Source organism: Dendrobates tinctorius, unplaced genomic scaffold (genome assembly GCF_039654945.1).
Source record: "Dendrobates tinctorius isolate UK_male_01 unplaced genomic scaffold, ASM3965494v1 ptg000022l, whole genome shotgun sequence".
NCBI lineage: Eukaryota > Metazoa > Chordata > Amphibia > Anura > Dendrobatidae > Dendrobates > Dendrobates tinctorius.
This window is the reverse complement of record NW_027361690.1, coordinates 40,971,280-40,988,982: the sequence shown is the minus strand read 5'-3', so window position 1 is coordinate 40,988,982 and position 17,703 is coordinate 40,971,280. Positions and strand designations below refer to the sequence as shown.

General features: G+C 42.5%; 1 protein-coding gene across 2 annotated transcripts in view; it reads right to left on the bottom strand.

Annotated features, from left to right (window-relative positions):
- FES (FES proto-oncogene, tyrosine kinase) overlaps positions 1 to 17,703 on the bottom strand; it is a 222,580-nt gene that overhangs the window by 166,528 nt on the left and 38,349 nt on the right. For both annotated transcript variants that reach the window (XM_073568625.1, XM_073568626.1), the window contains exon 2: positions 15,334 to 15,611. In XM_073568625.1, coding sequence (XP_073424726.1) covers positions 15,334 to 15,558 — 225 coding nt within the window. In that variant the 5' untranslated portion in view covers positions 15,559 to 15,611. The remainder of the gene's footprint in view (positions 1 to 15,333; positions 15,612 to 17,703) is intronic.

Below are 17,703 nucleotides of genomic sequence, written 5' to 3'. Positions count from 1 at the left end.
AGATGTTCAGAGAAGTCAGGTTGTGACCATCCTGTCCACTGGGCTTGTACCTCAATGGACTGTCATCTTCCTAAGCTTGTTGTTACCTCACTCTCTGTGCATGCCACAATTGGGGTAGTCGGCCCTGGAACTTCTGAAATCACAGCTGCTCTTATCCTGGTGAGTAAGCAGAAGGGTGAGACTCTGTAATTGTGCATCATCTTGGGTATTTTACAAACAGAAATCCAAAATAAAATTCACTGCGCTTATACTTAAAAAACCTAAGCGGTAAGCTTAGGCACTTACTTGTGAGGTTGTAGAACAAAGTTGCTAAGTTCCGCTGTTAAACAGTGAATTTTATTTTGGATTTCTGTTTGTAATTTATGTAACAGGATTTGCACAGTGCCTGTTTTCACTTGCAGCTATCTTAGTAGTCCTTGTTTTAACCATCTTGGGTATTTTGTTGGGACTGTTCTAAGTGTTATTTGCCTGTTTTTTGGTTCAATAAAGTATTGCCACACTGTTTTAATCTCATCCTGTGTTGTCCAAGTATTATTATGCACACAGTGAAAGGAAATCGGGTATTCGGCGGGATGATCCCTGGTAATGCGGTTTCGGCTAGAGGACCAGGGCAACCGCTGACCCCCCGTGTCTTCACAGCAAGGTTTACTGAAACTTACAACAAAAATGTATATCAAACTGATCAGCAACTCCTGCTCTAACAGGGCCGGACGAAGTGTAATTCGAAGCAAAACAGCTGTAGCCAAGTCTGTGTCTCTTCACTCGGTATTCGTATCACGGATGTGTCAGAGTTTGAACACCATTGCACTGCATCTGTCTTCAGAAGGTATTAGCAGTTTACTTTGCAGATTTCTGCCTGGTGCTTCTGATGCTAGGACCCAGTGGCTACCTCCCCCGGTTCTAATAGTCACAACTGGATGTGAGTGTTTATAACTCAACTTCCTATTGGGGGTGATATTTTCTATTTGCACTTCCCTGTTGAGGCTTGGAGCTGCAGCAATCAGCTACTGTCCTCTTTGGAGTTTGAAGGACGAAAGTGTTTCTCTCAGAGTCCACTCAAACTGAGTGTTCCCCATAGCGGTCTTTAGTGTTTGTGGGGTTTGACCAACATTCACCCATTTTTTTCCCTAAGCAGAGCTTACCGCTAGGGAGTGACAGGGACTAGGCATCCTGCTTGGCGGTAGATAAGGAACCTATTTTGGGTCTCTTAAGGTAGACAGGGTGATATTTAGATCTGCTTAGGGGCTCCATTCCTCGCTTCCCTAGTGTTGGGCTCCCCTTCCCCTTATTCCTTTGTGTTTCACATAGTATGTCCTAAACTATGCGTGACAATTCCCATATGACCATGGAATAAACAAGCACAAAATAATGTGCCAGTGGTGAGTGTCACTCATTTTTCTTCTATTCTTGAAATGTTTGAAAAAAGCACACAGGCTTCCTCATAACGTCTCAGTATTTTAACTCTGCTCAATGTCACTGGTGCATAACCTGAATGATCTTATGAGCCAATATAACTTTACATTTAGTAGTTGGAACCTGTTTCAGCTGTAATCCCTTTTTCAAGTGTTAAGGGCATGTCACACTAAGAGATATCGCTAGCAATATCGCTATAACTAGTGACGTTATAGCGATATTGCTAGCGATATCTCTGTGTCTGATACTTACCTACGACCGGCTCCCCCGCTGGTTATCGCTGATCGCGCGAGAACGTTCAGGACTGTTTCTCGTCGTCAGCTTCCTGTGGCGCTTCCTGCTGTGAGGACGAGCGACGCGTGGAGCCGGGCGGGAGGACGCAGGATCGCCTGGTGTGACAGGTAAGTAGCGATCCCCGTCCCTAGCGATGTCGCTAGTGAGATCTGCCTATGTGGCAGCTCACTAGCGACCACTTAGCGATGTACCAGCGATCCTGACCGCGTCATATCGCTGGTCGGGATCGCTGGTACATCGCTAAGTGTGACAGTACCTTTACTGTCCAATTGATTTTGCTGATAAGCTTGCTGAACAATTAATTCATGTGCTCCACTGCTCCCTTAACCTGATCTGAGTTTTTTAGCTGAACAGAATTTTTCTAAAAATAGAGGAACTATGCTGTAACCTCATCTAAGAGGAGAATGAAGAAATAAGCGCTCGTATAACCATGACATTCCATAAATATATAAGCTGCAATGTCAGCATAAGAGGCATTTAAGGTATACTAACACAGTAAACACAGTATCAATTTCATAGAATTGTGGGAAAAATGCAGAACTAACGCCAAACCAAAAAGTGTAAGACATTAAAAATAAATACACAAATCCATGGAAGTCAGTGAAATGTTCATTCAGGTCACATTCTATGGATTGTTTTATTAGAAAGTAATATTAATAGTGACTTAACAAGTCACATAGTCCTAACATTGCCTGGCACCAGTGGCTTGTATCTGGAGTGCCCAGATGTGAAGAGAAACCAGAAGTGAACAAGACTAGAAATACGGTATACACTCCATAACATTTAAAGCATAACAAAAGGAAGTCAAAGTCTTGGATTTCTGGAAATCGCAGGATGGATATACAGTACATGTTAATGATATACTAATGTTGCAAAAATGGAAACAAAATTTTCAAAATATCTTGATTTATTCATTGACAAGTATGAGTGCCACATGCAGAAACACACGCACGTGCACACCTTAGCTGTGATCAATGAGGTCATTAATGGTTGTCTGAGAATGCTTTACCATCATTGAAGGTACTTTGGCAAATAATCAAGATTCGCTGCTGGCAGCTCCCTTTGCAATTGCCGACTAATGACGTCCCAGATGTGACTGAGGGGAGAAAAGTTTTAGTGACACTGCAGGCCATGTAGCACATTTAGACCGTGCAAGCTGGTCTCACTAGTATGAGCAACATGCGGCCTGGTGTTATGTTGAAAAATGGCTCCTGAGACTCTTTGGAAATTTGGCCATACCACTATTTCCCAAATTAAATCAATGTAATACTGAGCTGATAGTGTACCTGGAATGAATACTAGACGGGTCTGGCTAACATACATGCCACCTCACACTATAATCCAGAGAGTAGGAGCAGTGAGACGTTTCCTTGCGTAGGCCTCTTCATGGTGTTCCTCATATGGTTTCATCAGATTTGAGGAATGGCAAGTAGTGATCCATTCTGCACTGAAAGTGACATTAGATATCACATATCAAGCCTAAGGCATGAGTGTCTACACAAAGCATAAGAAGATGTTTGTATGACATTGGGCTATGAGTCACACATCCGGCTACAGGTGTTCCATTGACTCATGATACCACTCTTAAAAGGTACAAAAAAAGATGGCAATATAGACTGGAATGGAGGTCTATCTTCTTTAGGCTATGTGCACACGTAGATTTTGGTCCTGCGGATTTTTCAACGCGGATTTCGAAAAATCCACAGGTAAAATCTCAGGTAAAAGACCTGCGGATTAGCCTGTGGTTTAGCTTGTGGTCTAGCCCTGCGGTTTCACACAATGGAGAAGGTGTGAAACCGCAGCGGAATTCGCACAAAGAATTGACATGCTGCGGATTTGAACCCGCAGCAAAATTCGCGCGGAAAAATCCGCAGCATGTGCACAGCGTTTTCCAGTTTACCATTGAAAACAATGGTATTGTACAATGCACCTAAATCTGCTGCGGACCTGCAGAGCCTGAAACCCTGCGGATACGCAGCAGAATCCGCACCATGTGCACGTAGCCTTAGTGATGAGTTCGGAATTTGTCTTGAAAGGCAGAAATAGGTCTGTAGATCACACCATGAAGAGTCCTTCATGAGGGAAAGTAAGTTGTCCCAACAGCTACTTTTTAACATGACAACTCCAGAACTCATTTGGCTTGTGCTACTATGGTCTGTAGAGTCTTCGGACCCATTGAGCACATCTGGTCCATCAAAAGTTGGCAACTGCAAGGGGAGCTGTCCAGCAGCGGATTTTCATGATTTGCATGCCCAAATGCATTCAGTATGGCATAACATTTCTCATAGAACCATTAATAACCAAACCGTAACATGCCAAGGAGTGTATTTTTTTCTGTGGAGATCATGCTCGGTACTGAATAAACTGGATGTTTTGAAAATTTTGTTTACATTTTTCAGCAATTGCATATCATTAAGGATTATAGAGCCTGTTAATTACATACTTCCACAACTTTTCACTCTGGGGTTGCAATTTAAATTTTCAAGGAGTGTTTATATACCCTTCTACGCATAATGACAACGCTGGTGCGTAAGTGAAATGCAAGTCAAGATTTTCTTTGCTTATGCCTTCCGCTTGCTTAATTGCACTCGGTTCTGTATCTCAAATAAAAGACAGTGAACGGGCAACTTCCCACCGCAAACAAAGAACCTGTCACCCCTGTTCTTGCCCATTGGAAGCTACTGGTGATCAGACCTGCTTTGACATATTAAACTGACATGGCATAAATGATTATTGCGGAAAACACAATCTTAATCATTTTTAGACTTGTATGTATTGAGATATAATAATAATAATAATATTTATATAGCGCCAACATATTCCGCAGCGCTTTACAGTTTAACAGTTTCAAAACACAAGTCATAAGTAACAACGTTAGCAATACAATTAAAGCAAAATAAGACGACCCTGCTCGTGAGAGCTTACAATCTACCATGAGGTGAGGGAGATACAAAGTACAGATGTGCATTTACAATTGTGTATTTACAATGAAGGTCCAGCCATCTTGAGGGAGTGAAGGATGGATGGATGGATGGAGATGGTGAGTGGGCTATACACGCACAATTACACATAGAATGACTTTGATTAGTGAACGTGATAAGCCGCTCTGAACAAATGTGTTTTGAGGGAGCGCCTAAAACTATGCAAATTGTGGTTAGTCCTAATTTCTTGGGGTAGAGCATTCCAGAGGATAGGAGCAGCACGGGAGAAGTCTTGGAGTCGGGAGTGGGAGGTACGGATTAGTGCAGAGGTTAGTTGAAAGTCGTTTGCAGAGCGCAGCGATTGGCTAGGCCGATAGACAGAAATGAGGGAGGAGATGTAGGGGGGTGCTGCACCGTGGAGAGCTTTGTGGGTGAGTACAAGTACTTTGAATTGGATCCTATAATGAATGGGCAGCCAGTGTAATGACTGACGAAGAGCGGACACGTCCGAGTACCGATTAGCCAGATGGACGACCCTGGCTGCTGCATTAAGTATGGACTGGATAGCGGATAGTCGAGTGACAGGGAGGCCAATTAATAGAGCATTGCAGTAATCCAGGTGGGAGTGGATCAATGCTACAGTGAGGTTTTTGTTATTTCCATGGTGAGAAAAGGGCGGATTCTAGAGATGTTCTTTAGGTGTAAGCGGCAAGAGATTGTATATGGGATGTGAAGGAGAGACTGGTGTCAAACATAACACCCAGACAGCGTACCTGCTGCCAGGGAGTTACTGTGGTACCACCCACGGAGAGGGAAATGTCAGATTTAGGGAGGTTAGTAGACGGCGGGAGCAGAAGTAGTTCAGTTTTGGAGAGGTTGAGTTTCAGATAGAGTGGACATGATATTGGAGACTGCGGACAGACAGTCACTAGCGCTCTGTAGTACAGAGGGGGTAAGGTCGGGGGAAGATGTATATAGTTGTGTGTCATCAGCATAAAGATGGTACCGAAAGCCAAATCTGCTGATGGTCTGTCCAATTGGGGCTGTGTAGAGAGAGAAGAGAAGGGGGCCAAGGACTGGGCCCTGAGGTACCCCGACAGCAAGAGGAAGAGGAGATGAAGTGGAGCCAGAGAACAAAACACTGAAGGAGCGGTCAGAGAGATAGGAAGAGAACCAGGAGAGAGCAGTGTCCTTAATGCCTAGTGACTGGAGCCTAGAGAGTAGGAGATGGTGGTCAACAGTATCGAAAGCTGCAGATAGGTCAAGAAGAATGAGCAGAGAGTGGTCACCATTACGTTTTGCTGTCAGAAGGTCATTGGTCACTGAGTGCAGTTTCAGCTGAATGTTGGGGGCGGAAGCCGGACTGTGAAGGGTCTAGAAGGGAGTGAGTGGAGGTAACGGGTAAGGCGGGAGTAAACTAGGCGCTCCAAAAGTTTAGAGATGAAGGGGAGATTGGAGACTGGTCTGTAGTGGTTTGTGCAGGATGGGTCGAAAGCGGGTTTCTTTAGTAATGGAGTAACGATGGCGTGTTTGAAGGAGGACTGGAGGAGATGTGAGGGAATGGGGTCGGTAGTGCATGTAGTCGGACGAGAAGAAGAAAGGGATGTTGTGCAGTTGAGAAAAAATACTCGCCAGTTTGGCAGACATAACCTCAGTTTGGCTGAGAAACAGGCTATACAGAGATTATCCGGTAACGCAGCTATTACAATCAAGAATGCTGACAAGGGTGGGGCGGTGGTTGTAATGGATACTAATAAGTACAAGGCTGAGATTTTACAACAATTGTCAGATGAGGATGTCTACCTGAAATTAACTGGTGATCCCACTTTTCGGTTTCTTGGTGAGCTGCGCTTTCTGGTGGATGGTGCCTATGCTGAAGGGTTGATTGACCAGAAACTGCATGATTTTTTGACTGTAGACACCCCGATAACACCAATCCTATATACTTTACCAAAGATCCACAAGGATCTTTATAATCCTCCCGGACGTCCAATTGTGTCCGGGAGGGGTTCACTTTTTAATAAAGTGGCCATTTTTTTGGATAAAGTTTTGCGGCGGTTTGCTACTTCAGCACGGTCTTACATCATGGATACTAATGATTTTTTGAATAAGATTAAGGATGTGGAGGTTGACTGATACAATTTTAGCCTCGTTTGATGCAACCTCACTATACACGTCTATCCAGCATGACAAGTGGTTGGAGGCTGTCGATGTGGTGCTTTCAGGCTCTAACGTTACCCCAGAGTGTGCACAGATGATTCTCTCTCTGTTAGGTTTCATCCTCAGGAAGAATTATTTTCTCTTTGGGGATGATTATTACCTGCAGATCAGGGGTACCGCCATGGGGTCCAATGTGGCCCCGACTTATGCAAACATCTACATGGCGGTATTTGAGGATCGTTTTGTGTACAATTCCAACTTTTGGGGTCACGTTCGGGCCTGGTGGCGCTACATCGATGATGTCTTTTGTGTATGGGATGGGAGTTTGGAGGATTTATGTAACTTTCAAGTTGAGTTGAATAGTGTTTATCCAGAATTGAAGTTTACTTTGACACAATCCCCTACTCAAGTCCAATTTTTGGACACTTTGGTATACAAGGAAGGGAATGTATTGTGCACGGATTTATATGTGAAAGAAACCGATAGGAATAGCCTTTTGCTTTTCAGCAGTAATCACCCAAGGAAGATGGTAGAGTCCTTTCCCTGGAGTCAGATGCTACGAGTACGTAGAATAGTCAAGGATGAGAACAGGTTAAATAATAGACTTGATGAGATGTGTGAAAAATTTGTCAATAGGGGGTATCCAGTGAGGCATGTCAAATGCTTTAAAGATAGGGCTATGAATTTGTCAGCTGATGATATTTGTCAGAAACGGGACAGGACGTCCGTTAAACGGGTTCCATTTGTATCTACTTTTTGCCCTATTAGTGATAAAATCAATGGGATTCTAAATAAACATTGGTGTTTTTGATGTGTTTTTTTGATGTATTGCGGAAGGGATTACCTGAGATCCCTGAATTTACTGTTAGACCTATTTCATCTTACCGGCGTGGACGTAATTTACGGGATACATTGGTTAAGTCGGACGTGGGGTCTAGTAAAATGCTGCGACAATTGACATTGGGCCCTTTGACTGTGGGTAATTTTCCGTGCCTTGGATGTGCCTGTTGTGGGAATATGATCAAAGGGGATTGTTTCTTTCATCCACATACCGGAAAAAAAATTTTGATTAGGGAAAGGTTTACATGTACCTCCAGTTTTGTGGTCTATATGATTGTTTGCCCATGTGGGTTGATGTACATAGGGGAAACAACTATGGAAATCAGGGCACGTATCAGTAAACACAAGAGCACTATTAGAACACAACTTTTGGAACTTCCAATACCGAAGCATTTCGTCGATTGTAGACATTCTGTGAATCAATTAAGATTCAGGGTGATAGATGGGGTCCCACTATTAAGACGGGGTGGTGATAGGACCACATTGTTGAAAAAGAAAGAACTTAGATGGATTTCGATCTTGGGTACCCTTCAACCGAAGGGTCTGAACCTTTATTATAATCTGCAGATTTGTACTAAGTAGTTCATATGAGTCTTGATGCATCTTCCTTTGGTTTTCAACAGTGTTGATTGGTTTTAAGTTTTTGCTTCTTTTTTTGCTTCTTTAGGAATGGTGCGGTGGAGTGACTGGAGGACATGGGGACTGAATTTCCCTGAAGACTTGTTGGTCTATTTATGTAAAATCATATTGTTAAATCCCCATGCCCTCTTGCCCTCCCCCCTTTTTTTTGTGTGAATATGATAATAAAGTCATTACATGTTAAAATCATTGAATTGGGCTATCTGTGGTGTCCTCTATTATTATTGTTTTATTTTTTGGGATTGGTGACCATTGTTATTCTAGTGATGGGATCAGTCATGTGATGGCCTGAGTATTTCCTCACAGTTGAATTCCCTATGCTATTATATTGAAAGTGCTAGTGTATAGGTTTGATATCTGCATTGATGTGGGGTTTATAATGGTGCTGGTTATGTAACCTTTCTCGTGGTTTTGTTGAATGTTTTGTGTGCTCCTGCGCAGGCGCGGCAAGTTCAGTAACGCTAGTTGCTATGGTTTCCACTATATGCGATGGCGCTGATTGTGCGTCCGCTCTCTTGGTTCTGTTGAACTTTCTGTGTGCCTTTGCGCAGGCGCGGCAAGTGCAGTGATGGTGGTTACTATGGTATTTTCTAGGCGCGATTGCGCAGACGCGGGTTTAGCATGATATAGTACCGCGGGTTTTGCGGTTGATGTGATCTTCTAGGAATTTGCCAAGCGCTAATGCGCATGTGCGAGATCTCGATGGTATCGCGGGATCTTTATTCCTGCGCCGCTTTTGTATGTCACGGCATCGATGTAATCTAGCAACTTCTTTAGGCTGGTGAAGGTTTCGGGAATGCTGGGAACAAGAGGTTATGTGCTGGTAACTATTATAGGCTGTTTGTTTCGGCGCCGATTTCAAGGAGGTGATGTAATTGGCTTTGCACCGTGACAGATAATATCAGCTGTTAGCTGGTGAATCATTGGTCGGGGGTTGCTAGGACAACGGAGGATGCGACTTGATGATTGGCCTCTTTAGAGAAGTGAATTGTTATATGTTTCTTTACACTGTGTCATTTCTATTAGTGTTTTTAATGATGTTTTATATGTAACATTATTTCTCTATATACACTGTACGTCATTATGTTTTATATGTATTACTGTTGTTTTTTGTCCATTGGGCGGGTATCTGATATTGATTGGCCATCTGGGCCTATATAAGACCGCCCTTTATGTTGCCTTATATGCTTGAAAAAGACCACTTGGTGGTTGAAACGTTGCATTTCTTCATGGCTGAATAAATTTATACTATTCTCACCTGGATTGGATGCTGCTCTTCTTTTTCTTACTGAGAAGAAGAGAGGAGTCTGAAGACTTCTTCTTCTGTAATGGGATGAAATGTGGAAAGTGAGCCAGGGGAGATGCAGGAAGGGATGGGAGTCACAGCACTTGGTTGTTGGGAGCAGATTTCCTGACGGATATTATCTATTTTTTCTGTAAAGTGGGAGGCCAGGTCATCAGCACAAATGTCTGTGATAGGGGCTTGTGCTTTTGGCCTGAGGAGGGAGTGAAAAGTGTCAAAAAGTTTCTTGGGGTTGTTGGCTAGTGAGGAGAATCAGGGTGGTGAAGTAGGTCTGTTTGGCGAGGTGAAGGGCAGCGTTATAGGTTCTTAACATAAATTTGAAGTGGATGAAGTCTTCTGGTGTGCGGGTTTTTCTCCATAGGCGTTCAGCACTCCTAGAGCATCGCTGGAGAAGTTGAGTTTGCGATGTGAGCCAGGGCTGTTTTACTCTGTGCTTGGAGGTTCTAAGGGTGAGGGGAGCTACTTGGTCAAGGGTGCTTCTAAGAGTGTCATTGTAGTGATGAACAGCCAGATTAGGACAGGAAAAAGAGGAGATTGGGGACAGTGATGAGTGTAGGGAGTCTGAAAGTGTCAGAGGGTTAATGGCTTGTAGATTTCTGACTGTGTGGTAGGTAGGAGTGAGCTGGGGTGGGTGGGCATTTGTGAGCGTGAAGGAGAGAATGTTGTGGTCAGAGAGTGGAAGCGGTGAGTTATTTAGGTGGGAGATTGCACAGAGACGGCCGAAGACCGAATCAAGGGTGTTACCGTCCTTGTGTGTCTCAGAGGTTGAAAGCTGTGAGAGGCCTAGAGAGGTGGGTAGTGCTAGAAACTGGGATGCGGATGTGGAAGTAGGGCTGTTAATGGGGATGTTGAAGTCTCCCAGGATAAGGGTTAGAAGTTCTGAGGACATGAAGTGCGGCAGCCAGGCTGAAAAGTGGTCAAGGAAGTGGGTGGGTGAGCCTGGGGGCCGGTATATGACCGCTACTCTGAGGGAGAGGGGACGGAAGAGCCTGATGGTGTGGACCTCAAAAGAAGGGAATAAGAGTGATGGAACTGGGGGGATGACCTGGAAAGTGCATTGTGGGGACAGGAGTATGCCGACTCCACCACCATGTCTGTTTGTGGGTCTCGGGGAGTGAGAGAATTGAAAGCCACCGTAGGAAATGGCAGCAGGAGAGACAGTGTCAGAATCCTGAATCCAGGTTTCAGTGAGGGCCAACAGATTAAGAGAGTTGTTCAGAAAGTAGTTGTGTAGGAAAGGAAGCTCGTTAGATATATATTTACTAGAAACTACAACATCCATTTAAAATCAGTAAATTATATATGAATTATGACCTTGCGGCTAAGGGAGATGGGGATATTGGTCAACAGGGTTGCTAACTTGACTCTTCAATTCTTCTTCTGGATGAATCTAAAAAAGTCATGGACAGCCAACATATTTACCGATACATTGAAAAACTAAGTAAATCATTAAGATTTTAAGTGATATCTGTCTACTGCACAAATTTTGGATATGAAAATATTTGTTGCATTAACAGTAAACTACACTCTTAAGAATCTGTTCAAGTTTCTCAAGATTCACGGACACATCTGAATTTCTTTATGGTCAGGGGGAAAAAAGTGTCCCTTTTTACAGACTATACAGGTATTTCTGGACAGGTGGCAACCCTGATTGTCACTTCCGTTATGGTTAAACTTACTGCAGTTGAGTAATAACAAAGGCAATTATATTTTATATACTATTGCCCTAAGCTGCTCAGGTGTTTGCTTTGCACTCAGGCAGGGCAAGCGGCCAGGAAAACACAATATTATGTAAATAAATCTGTTCTTTATAGTGAAGGTGACACACATCTGAGTTACATGTACAAATATATCGCTCTAGACATTAGTAGATGGGTTTGTGTCAGGGTTGCCAAACATCCAGAAATTCCTGATCAGTCCGTAAAAATAGGGCAATATTTTTCCTTTTCTTTAAAAAAATATTTGAGATGTCCGTGATTTTTTAGAGGCTGAAGTATACAGTTTCTTTTGACTGTAATTGTCTTAATTTTACAGTTTACAGTGAAGGCAGCTGATGGATTCCTATCAGAATTATGGGCTGTAGATGGATCACTTCATAATGATTATTGTTCTTTTCCAATGTGTCTGTAGAAAACATTGTCTGTCTGTGAGTTTTTGGTACACCTTCCAGAAAAAAAATTGTCAAGTTGGCAACCCTGCTTTGTGTATGTGGGTGGATGTGTATAAACACATTTTCACAAGTGGGCAGCATGGCATATTTGTCAAACTGCCTTGAAAAGTGCCCATGTTGGTTTTAGAGACAGGTCAAAATTCTGGCTCCATTTTATTCATTGCAGTTTAGAAAATTAAATGTAATTTATGAATTGTTGCTTTAGGCCATATGACCATGTCTTGTCTAAGTTTATTTTCAGAGAGGAGGCCTGATTTGCTTTTGTGTAAAGGTTAAAGGCAATGTAGCATCAGAAAACGTCATACATCTCACATAGTTTCTTTATATTATAATTATAAATTAGTAAAATATTTCTGGTGATTAGTGTTTCTCAGTTCTCACATTGGCCACTAGAGCAGATAAAAAGCGTAGATTTTTCTGTACTTCACTTGACAGCTTTGCTGTGTAGCCTGGAACAATATCAACAGAGCTCTATTGTATTGCTGCATCCCAAGTGAAAGCAGAATGGAAACATTACACATTATGAACTAAGATAGAGTTATGTTTGCATCTGCCCTGTCACTCCCTAGACTGTTTAAGGGGGCAATAACTCCTTCTTTGAGATGATAATAATCTATGACATTTCTCTTCCCATTAGCTCCCATTCATTGCAGCTCTTATAAAAGCACATCACACCCTGCTGCAGTGTCCGTACAGACAATACTTGCTTTAAAGGTGTTGTCCACTATTTGCACAACCCTTTCTCAATCCATATGTTACCCCCTGTAAAATAACAACACTTAGGCCGGGGTCACACTTGCGAGTGTGATGCGAGAAACTCGCGTGAGTCTCTCCCATCAATACCTGGCACTGCCACCGGCACTCAGGACCGGAGTGTGGCTGCATAGAAAGACATGCAGCCGCACACTCCGGTCCCGACTGTCGGATTTTGATGCGCAAGTTTCTCGCATTGCACTCGCAAGTGTGACCCCGGCCTTATACTCCCCTTCGGTGATGTTGACATTCCATCAGTGCCAGCACTGTGTCTCCTGGTGGACTGCATGACTTTATGCCACATGATTCCTGCAGCCAATCAGCGGCCGCTTCACTCTGCCCACCTCTGAATGTACCACATACGGTACATACATGCGGAAGAGAGCAGCAGCAATCAGTGCCTCCGGCTGTAAGTGATTTCAACATAAATACTATAAAGTGGCAATGGCGATATATGGTATGCCATCCTAATATAAAAATTACCACTTCATTTTAAGTGTGTATTTAAGAGGACAGAATGATGTGAGAAAGAGATGCACTGCAAACTTTACAGAAGAATCACATATAAATCAAGATGATGACATTTAGTTGCACTGCAATAATGGCAAGTACTGTACTGAATGAGGAGGGCGCCTCTGACTGTGGTACCCCCCTTCCCTATTGCTACTATGGCACGCTCCTGTTCCTTCTCACCCACCCCTATGTTTAAGGGGTGCTAATTAAATGATGGGGGCCAATGAAAATGGGAGGTGGCTAGTACAGCCCCTTCCTGGTGCTTATAATAGGGCACTGAGCCTTTCTCCTCCTCTTCCCCCTGTTCGGATCCCGGAGGTGCTTGTCCCACTCTCCCTCCCTTTTTATGGATGTAATTATATGATTGCTAAAATATGTTTTATTTTCTAGAATTCAAGTCGTAGCGGTAATTGAAAGAAAGCATACATGGTTAAGGCTCATCGGCTGACTTGCCTGTGAATATGTAACAGGGCATTTGGCGGCAAGCGTGGTTTATAAATTTAAGTGCCTTTCTAATGGTTGAAATAAAATACATTAATAAAGCTGTGACCGACCTTCACCCATCAATTAGTGTTCTTGTATTATTTCATGTGTGGTAGCTGTGGGTTGGAAGGTGTGCTGGGGAATTATGTTTGGGTCGCCGCAGTTTGCTGCAACTCTCTGGAACGTTAGTTTGTCCAATGTGAATGTACCCTTATAACATACATATTATACACGCTATAAAGAAATTTCACTAAATATGATTTTAATCAATAGTTCAATACTGTACTCAGTGTCTTGGATGAATTGACACCCACTGTTCCTTGATTGATGTTTGTGGTGTAAATTTGCCATCTTGTACATTTATGGAATATACAGCAATGGAAGGGATTTGCAGAATCTCCAGAACAAGCCTGATGTGTGCCACTATTAGTAGAAAGGTGGTTGAAATTCCCATACACATGTGTGGTTCTTTCCATTCATTTGTTTGGCAATTATGACAACCACTCCACTGACAGAGGGGCCCCCACTCTTGAGACAGATGGGGGTCCCAGTGATGGAACCAGCATCTACTATACATAAATGATGAAGATGGGAATACAGTGGGCATCATTACAGCCCATACACTAAATACAGATGTGACTGTTCAGTACTTGGAGATGACTAATATGTAAAGAGGTCATTGTCTGGCATCCAGTCACACCATTAATTGCAGCAAGGGCATGTTCAAAAAGGTAATAACACACGCTGTACTACCGTGACAGTAGATACTTTGGGAAATCTGTGATTGCAGGTTCCTATAAAACTACACGCCTTGCCACTACTGACATTATTAAAGGGGTTGTCCGGGCTTTTCACATAATCTCAGTGCATATCTGGGCTGCAGAATGCTGACAATAAGTAATTTACCTTCTGTGGCCAGTTTGCAGGGTTTCCAAGATATCAGCTCTTGCTTGTAAGAAAAACGCCCAAGGGGGGGTGTGGTTCTGGCATTGAAATGAGAACTGGTCGTTTCCTCCTACTCTACTAAAAACGTTCCGTCTTTAGCAACAACCCCACCCTCCATAGCAACAGGCCCTCCCCGACCACATGAAGAAGCCTATCCCTCCTCACACAGTAACAAATCCTCCCCCTCTAGCAGCCTCAATGCAGAGAGCAGGACCACCCAGTTGCTCCTCCCCAGACACACGCTGAACATTGATCTATGGAAAGTGAAACTATTGAGGAGGAAACGACCAGTTCTCATTTCAATGCCAGAACACCCCCCCCGGACGTTTTTCTTACAAGCAAGAGATGATATCTTGGAAACCGTGCAGACTGGCCACAGAAGGTAAATTACTTATTGTCAGCATTCTGCAGCCCAGATATGCACCAAGATTATGTGAAAAGCCCGGACAACCCCTTTAATGTCTTATAATTTGACAAGGGACATGTCTGAGTTAATAAATAATTGTATTCCTTATAATATGACACTCTTGACACATTACTTCTTAGGACTCCAGCGTGTGCTGTTCCTCCGATATTCTTCCTACAAACACATCAATAAATTGACAACTGGATGTTACCAATTGTGGGTTATGTGTCTCTTGGCAATCAGTGCTGACAGATTCAGTCTGTTAAGTAACACACCTCTTTCACAAGGATAATTGTTACTCCCAGTTTATTTTTTACATTTCTAGAAAGAACAACAGAAGAATGGCACAACACTTGGTTCTATGAAAAGATGCTCCAGCTTTCATTTAATAAAAAAATACAAATACTTGCTAAAAATCATCATGTCAGGAAAGCTGATAATTCCTCTTTGGAGTTTCAATCAAGGGTCATTCTCTATAGTAATATAGTGTTACCTGACTCAGTGGACTGGAGTACTCTGACAGACCAGAGCCTGATGACTGATCCAACTTCTCTATCAGAGTGAACATCTGGTGAAGCTGTGAGCCATACTCTTTGTCACTCTTTGAACGCTGTATCATCCACTTTCTCATACATTCCATCAATTTCAGTTCAGAGTCTTGCAGGCGAAGCAAAGCATTGTATCCATTGGGACAACTAAATTCAGTTGCAAACCCCATAATTATAAATTAAGATGATCTCTTTTTTGCACACTGTCAAGTTCACTGCTTCTCTGTAAAAAAAAAAAAAAAAAGAAAGTGGTCTCAGGAAGTGAAGAAAATCTATAACCTTATAAATGGTACACATAACAGAATGCTTTACAATCATTCATGGTCAAGCCTTGCAACAATGGTAGAAACTAGAATATCCTCTATTGATAAGGCAACAACCTATAACATGGCATTCTATAATCAGAAGAAGCAAAGAAGTTACAAAATCATAGACGTTAAAAAAAAACAAAACAATCATCCGTATAACAACCTTTGCCAAAGACTTGTACAAGGGGAAGAATTTTGCTTGGGAGAAGCCATCTGTGACTGACAATGTTTTCCAGGATGAAGCACAGCCTACACACAAGTCCTAGAGCTATGGTACATATTCCCCACCAGCTAATGTTACAAATATTGAGAAAAAACTCATCTACACTTATTTACACCTATATTATATTATTATTGCATAAAGCACAGAAATATTCCAACCCTTAAAGCACTTTTACCACCATTCTTATATATGGCAGATCCATGGGTTATATAATAAATGTTTTATTGATGATATTACAAAATGTTAACAGTGGTAAAATTAGTTGAAATTGGACGTCAGACTCCCTAAAGAATGATGTATGCAAGTGCAAAGTCCATTTGGCAGCTCCAGACTATAGTCTAGAAAAATACAGCTCCAAGAGGTGAAAACTTTCGATCTTTCTGTTCATATGGCAATGTTCAATGACCAATGTCATCATTTTCTTCACCACACGTGTTGATTAAGGGTGACCGAGAAAGACCGTTGTTTTTTCCCACAGCTCTAGTGGACAGTTTTCAGTATGTTTGTGAGTGGCGCAGGGGTAAGAATTGGTACTATCCTGGGGAAGTAGAGGTGTGAGGGCTTCATTAGGCTGCAGGTCAGGGTGAACTCACAAATCAAAGGCGATGGCACAGTGGGCAGAACTTGCGCAAGTAGAAGAGTGAGAACCAGGACACTGGGATAAGCTGGATGGCAGACCAACAAGTGGAGCAAGACACACCAGAAGACGCACAGCCAGGTTTGTATGCAAACATAGGAACAGAATATATATATATAAGTCCAGAAATTGCAGCAATGTTTGTAGTGTTAACATGTACAGAGGAGAGTTTGTTATACATATAGCAGATGAAGGGCTAATCAGCAAACAAATGAATACCCACTGGCAGCAGAGGCGAAGGAGCAAAATTTTTTAATGGAGAAGATACACTCTGAAGCAGCCGCATTTAAATATGAACAAGTCCAGATAACAGTTTATTATTATGCTTATAGCAGATGTAGGGTTAATCAGGAAGCATGTGCCAGAAGATAGATTCAGGTTGTACAAGTCAGAGGAGAAAATAGCCAGCTGGGAGAAATTATGAAGTTACCTCCAAAGCACAGGGTAACAATACTAGTTTACTCAATACTCAGACACACATGGGTGTGGATGTGAGAGTAGGCCTTAAAAGGCTTTCGGTGAAAACATTGTTGTGCAACTTGTGAAACCTGGTGTGGACTACAGAAAAGGAAGAAGGCAATATAAAAGGCAAGCAAGGGCTGGCACTGAAGCCGGGACAGATTTGTAACAGGAAGACTGTCATAATTGAGACTGCCTACTTATTGGAAGGGAATAATAGTACAACTAAAGAAATGCCTGCATACCATATGCTTTTTTCTGTCAAAACCACTTTCCTAGCACACCTCACCTACAATTGAGCCTCTGCACCGCTCTACACTATTAACAAAATAAGACAAAGCATTACCGCGATATGGCATGATCATTGGGTTGCTTATGACAAATGACACTCAAGGAATGCAGTGTAACTAGCTTGGGAAGGTTTCCTATGAGCTAAAAGTAGCATCTCACCTACTTAAATCTGCAGGCATAGACTGAACTCTTGGCTTGCATCTCAGATGTAGGTATAGTCACTGGGTGTATCAGAAAAGTTAAGAATATACATGTTGCTGTATGCTTTTGTGGTACAAAAGAAAGGCAATACTAAGTCAGAAACAAAGAATGCAGACTGAGGAATTCCACCTTCATGGCAGATCTTCAGATTAATATTATGTTTTTAGCACCTGATTAGTTTGGCTGTAAGGGATCA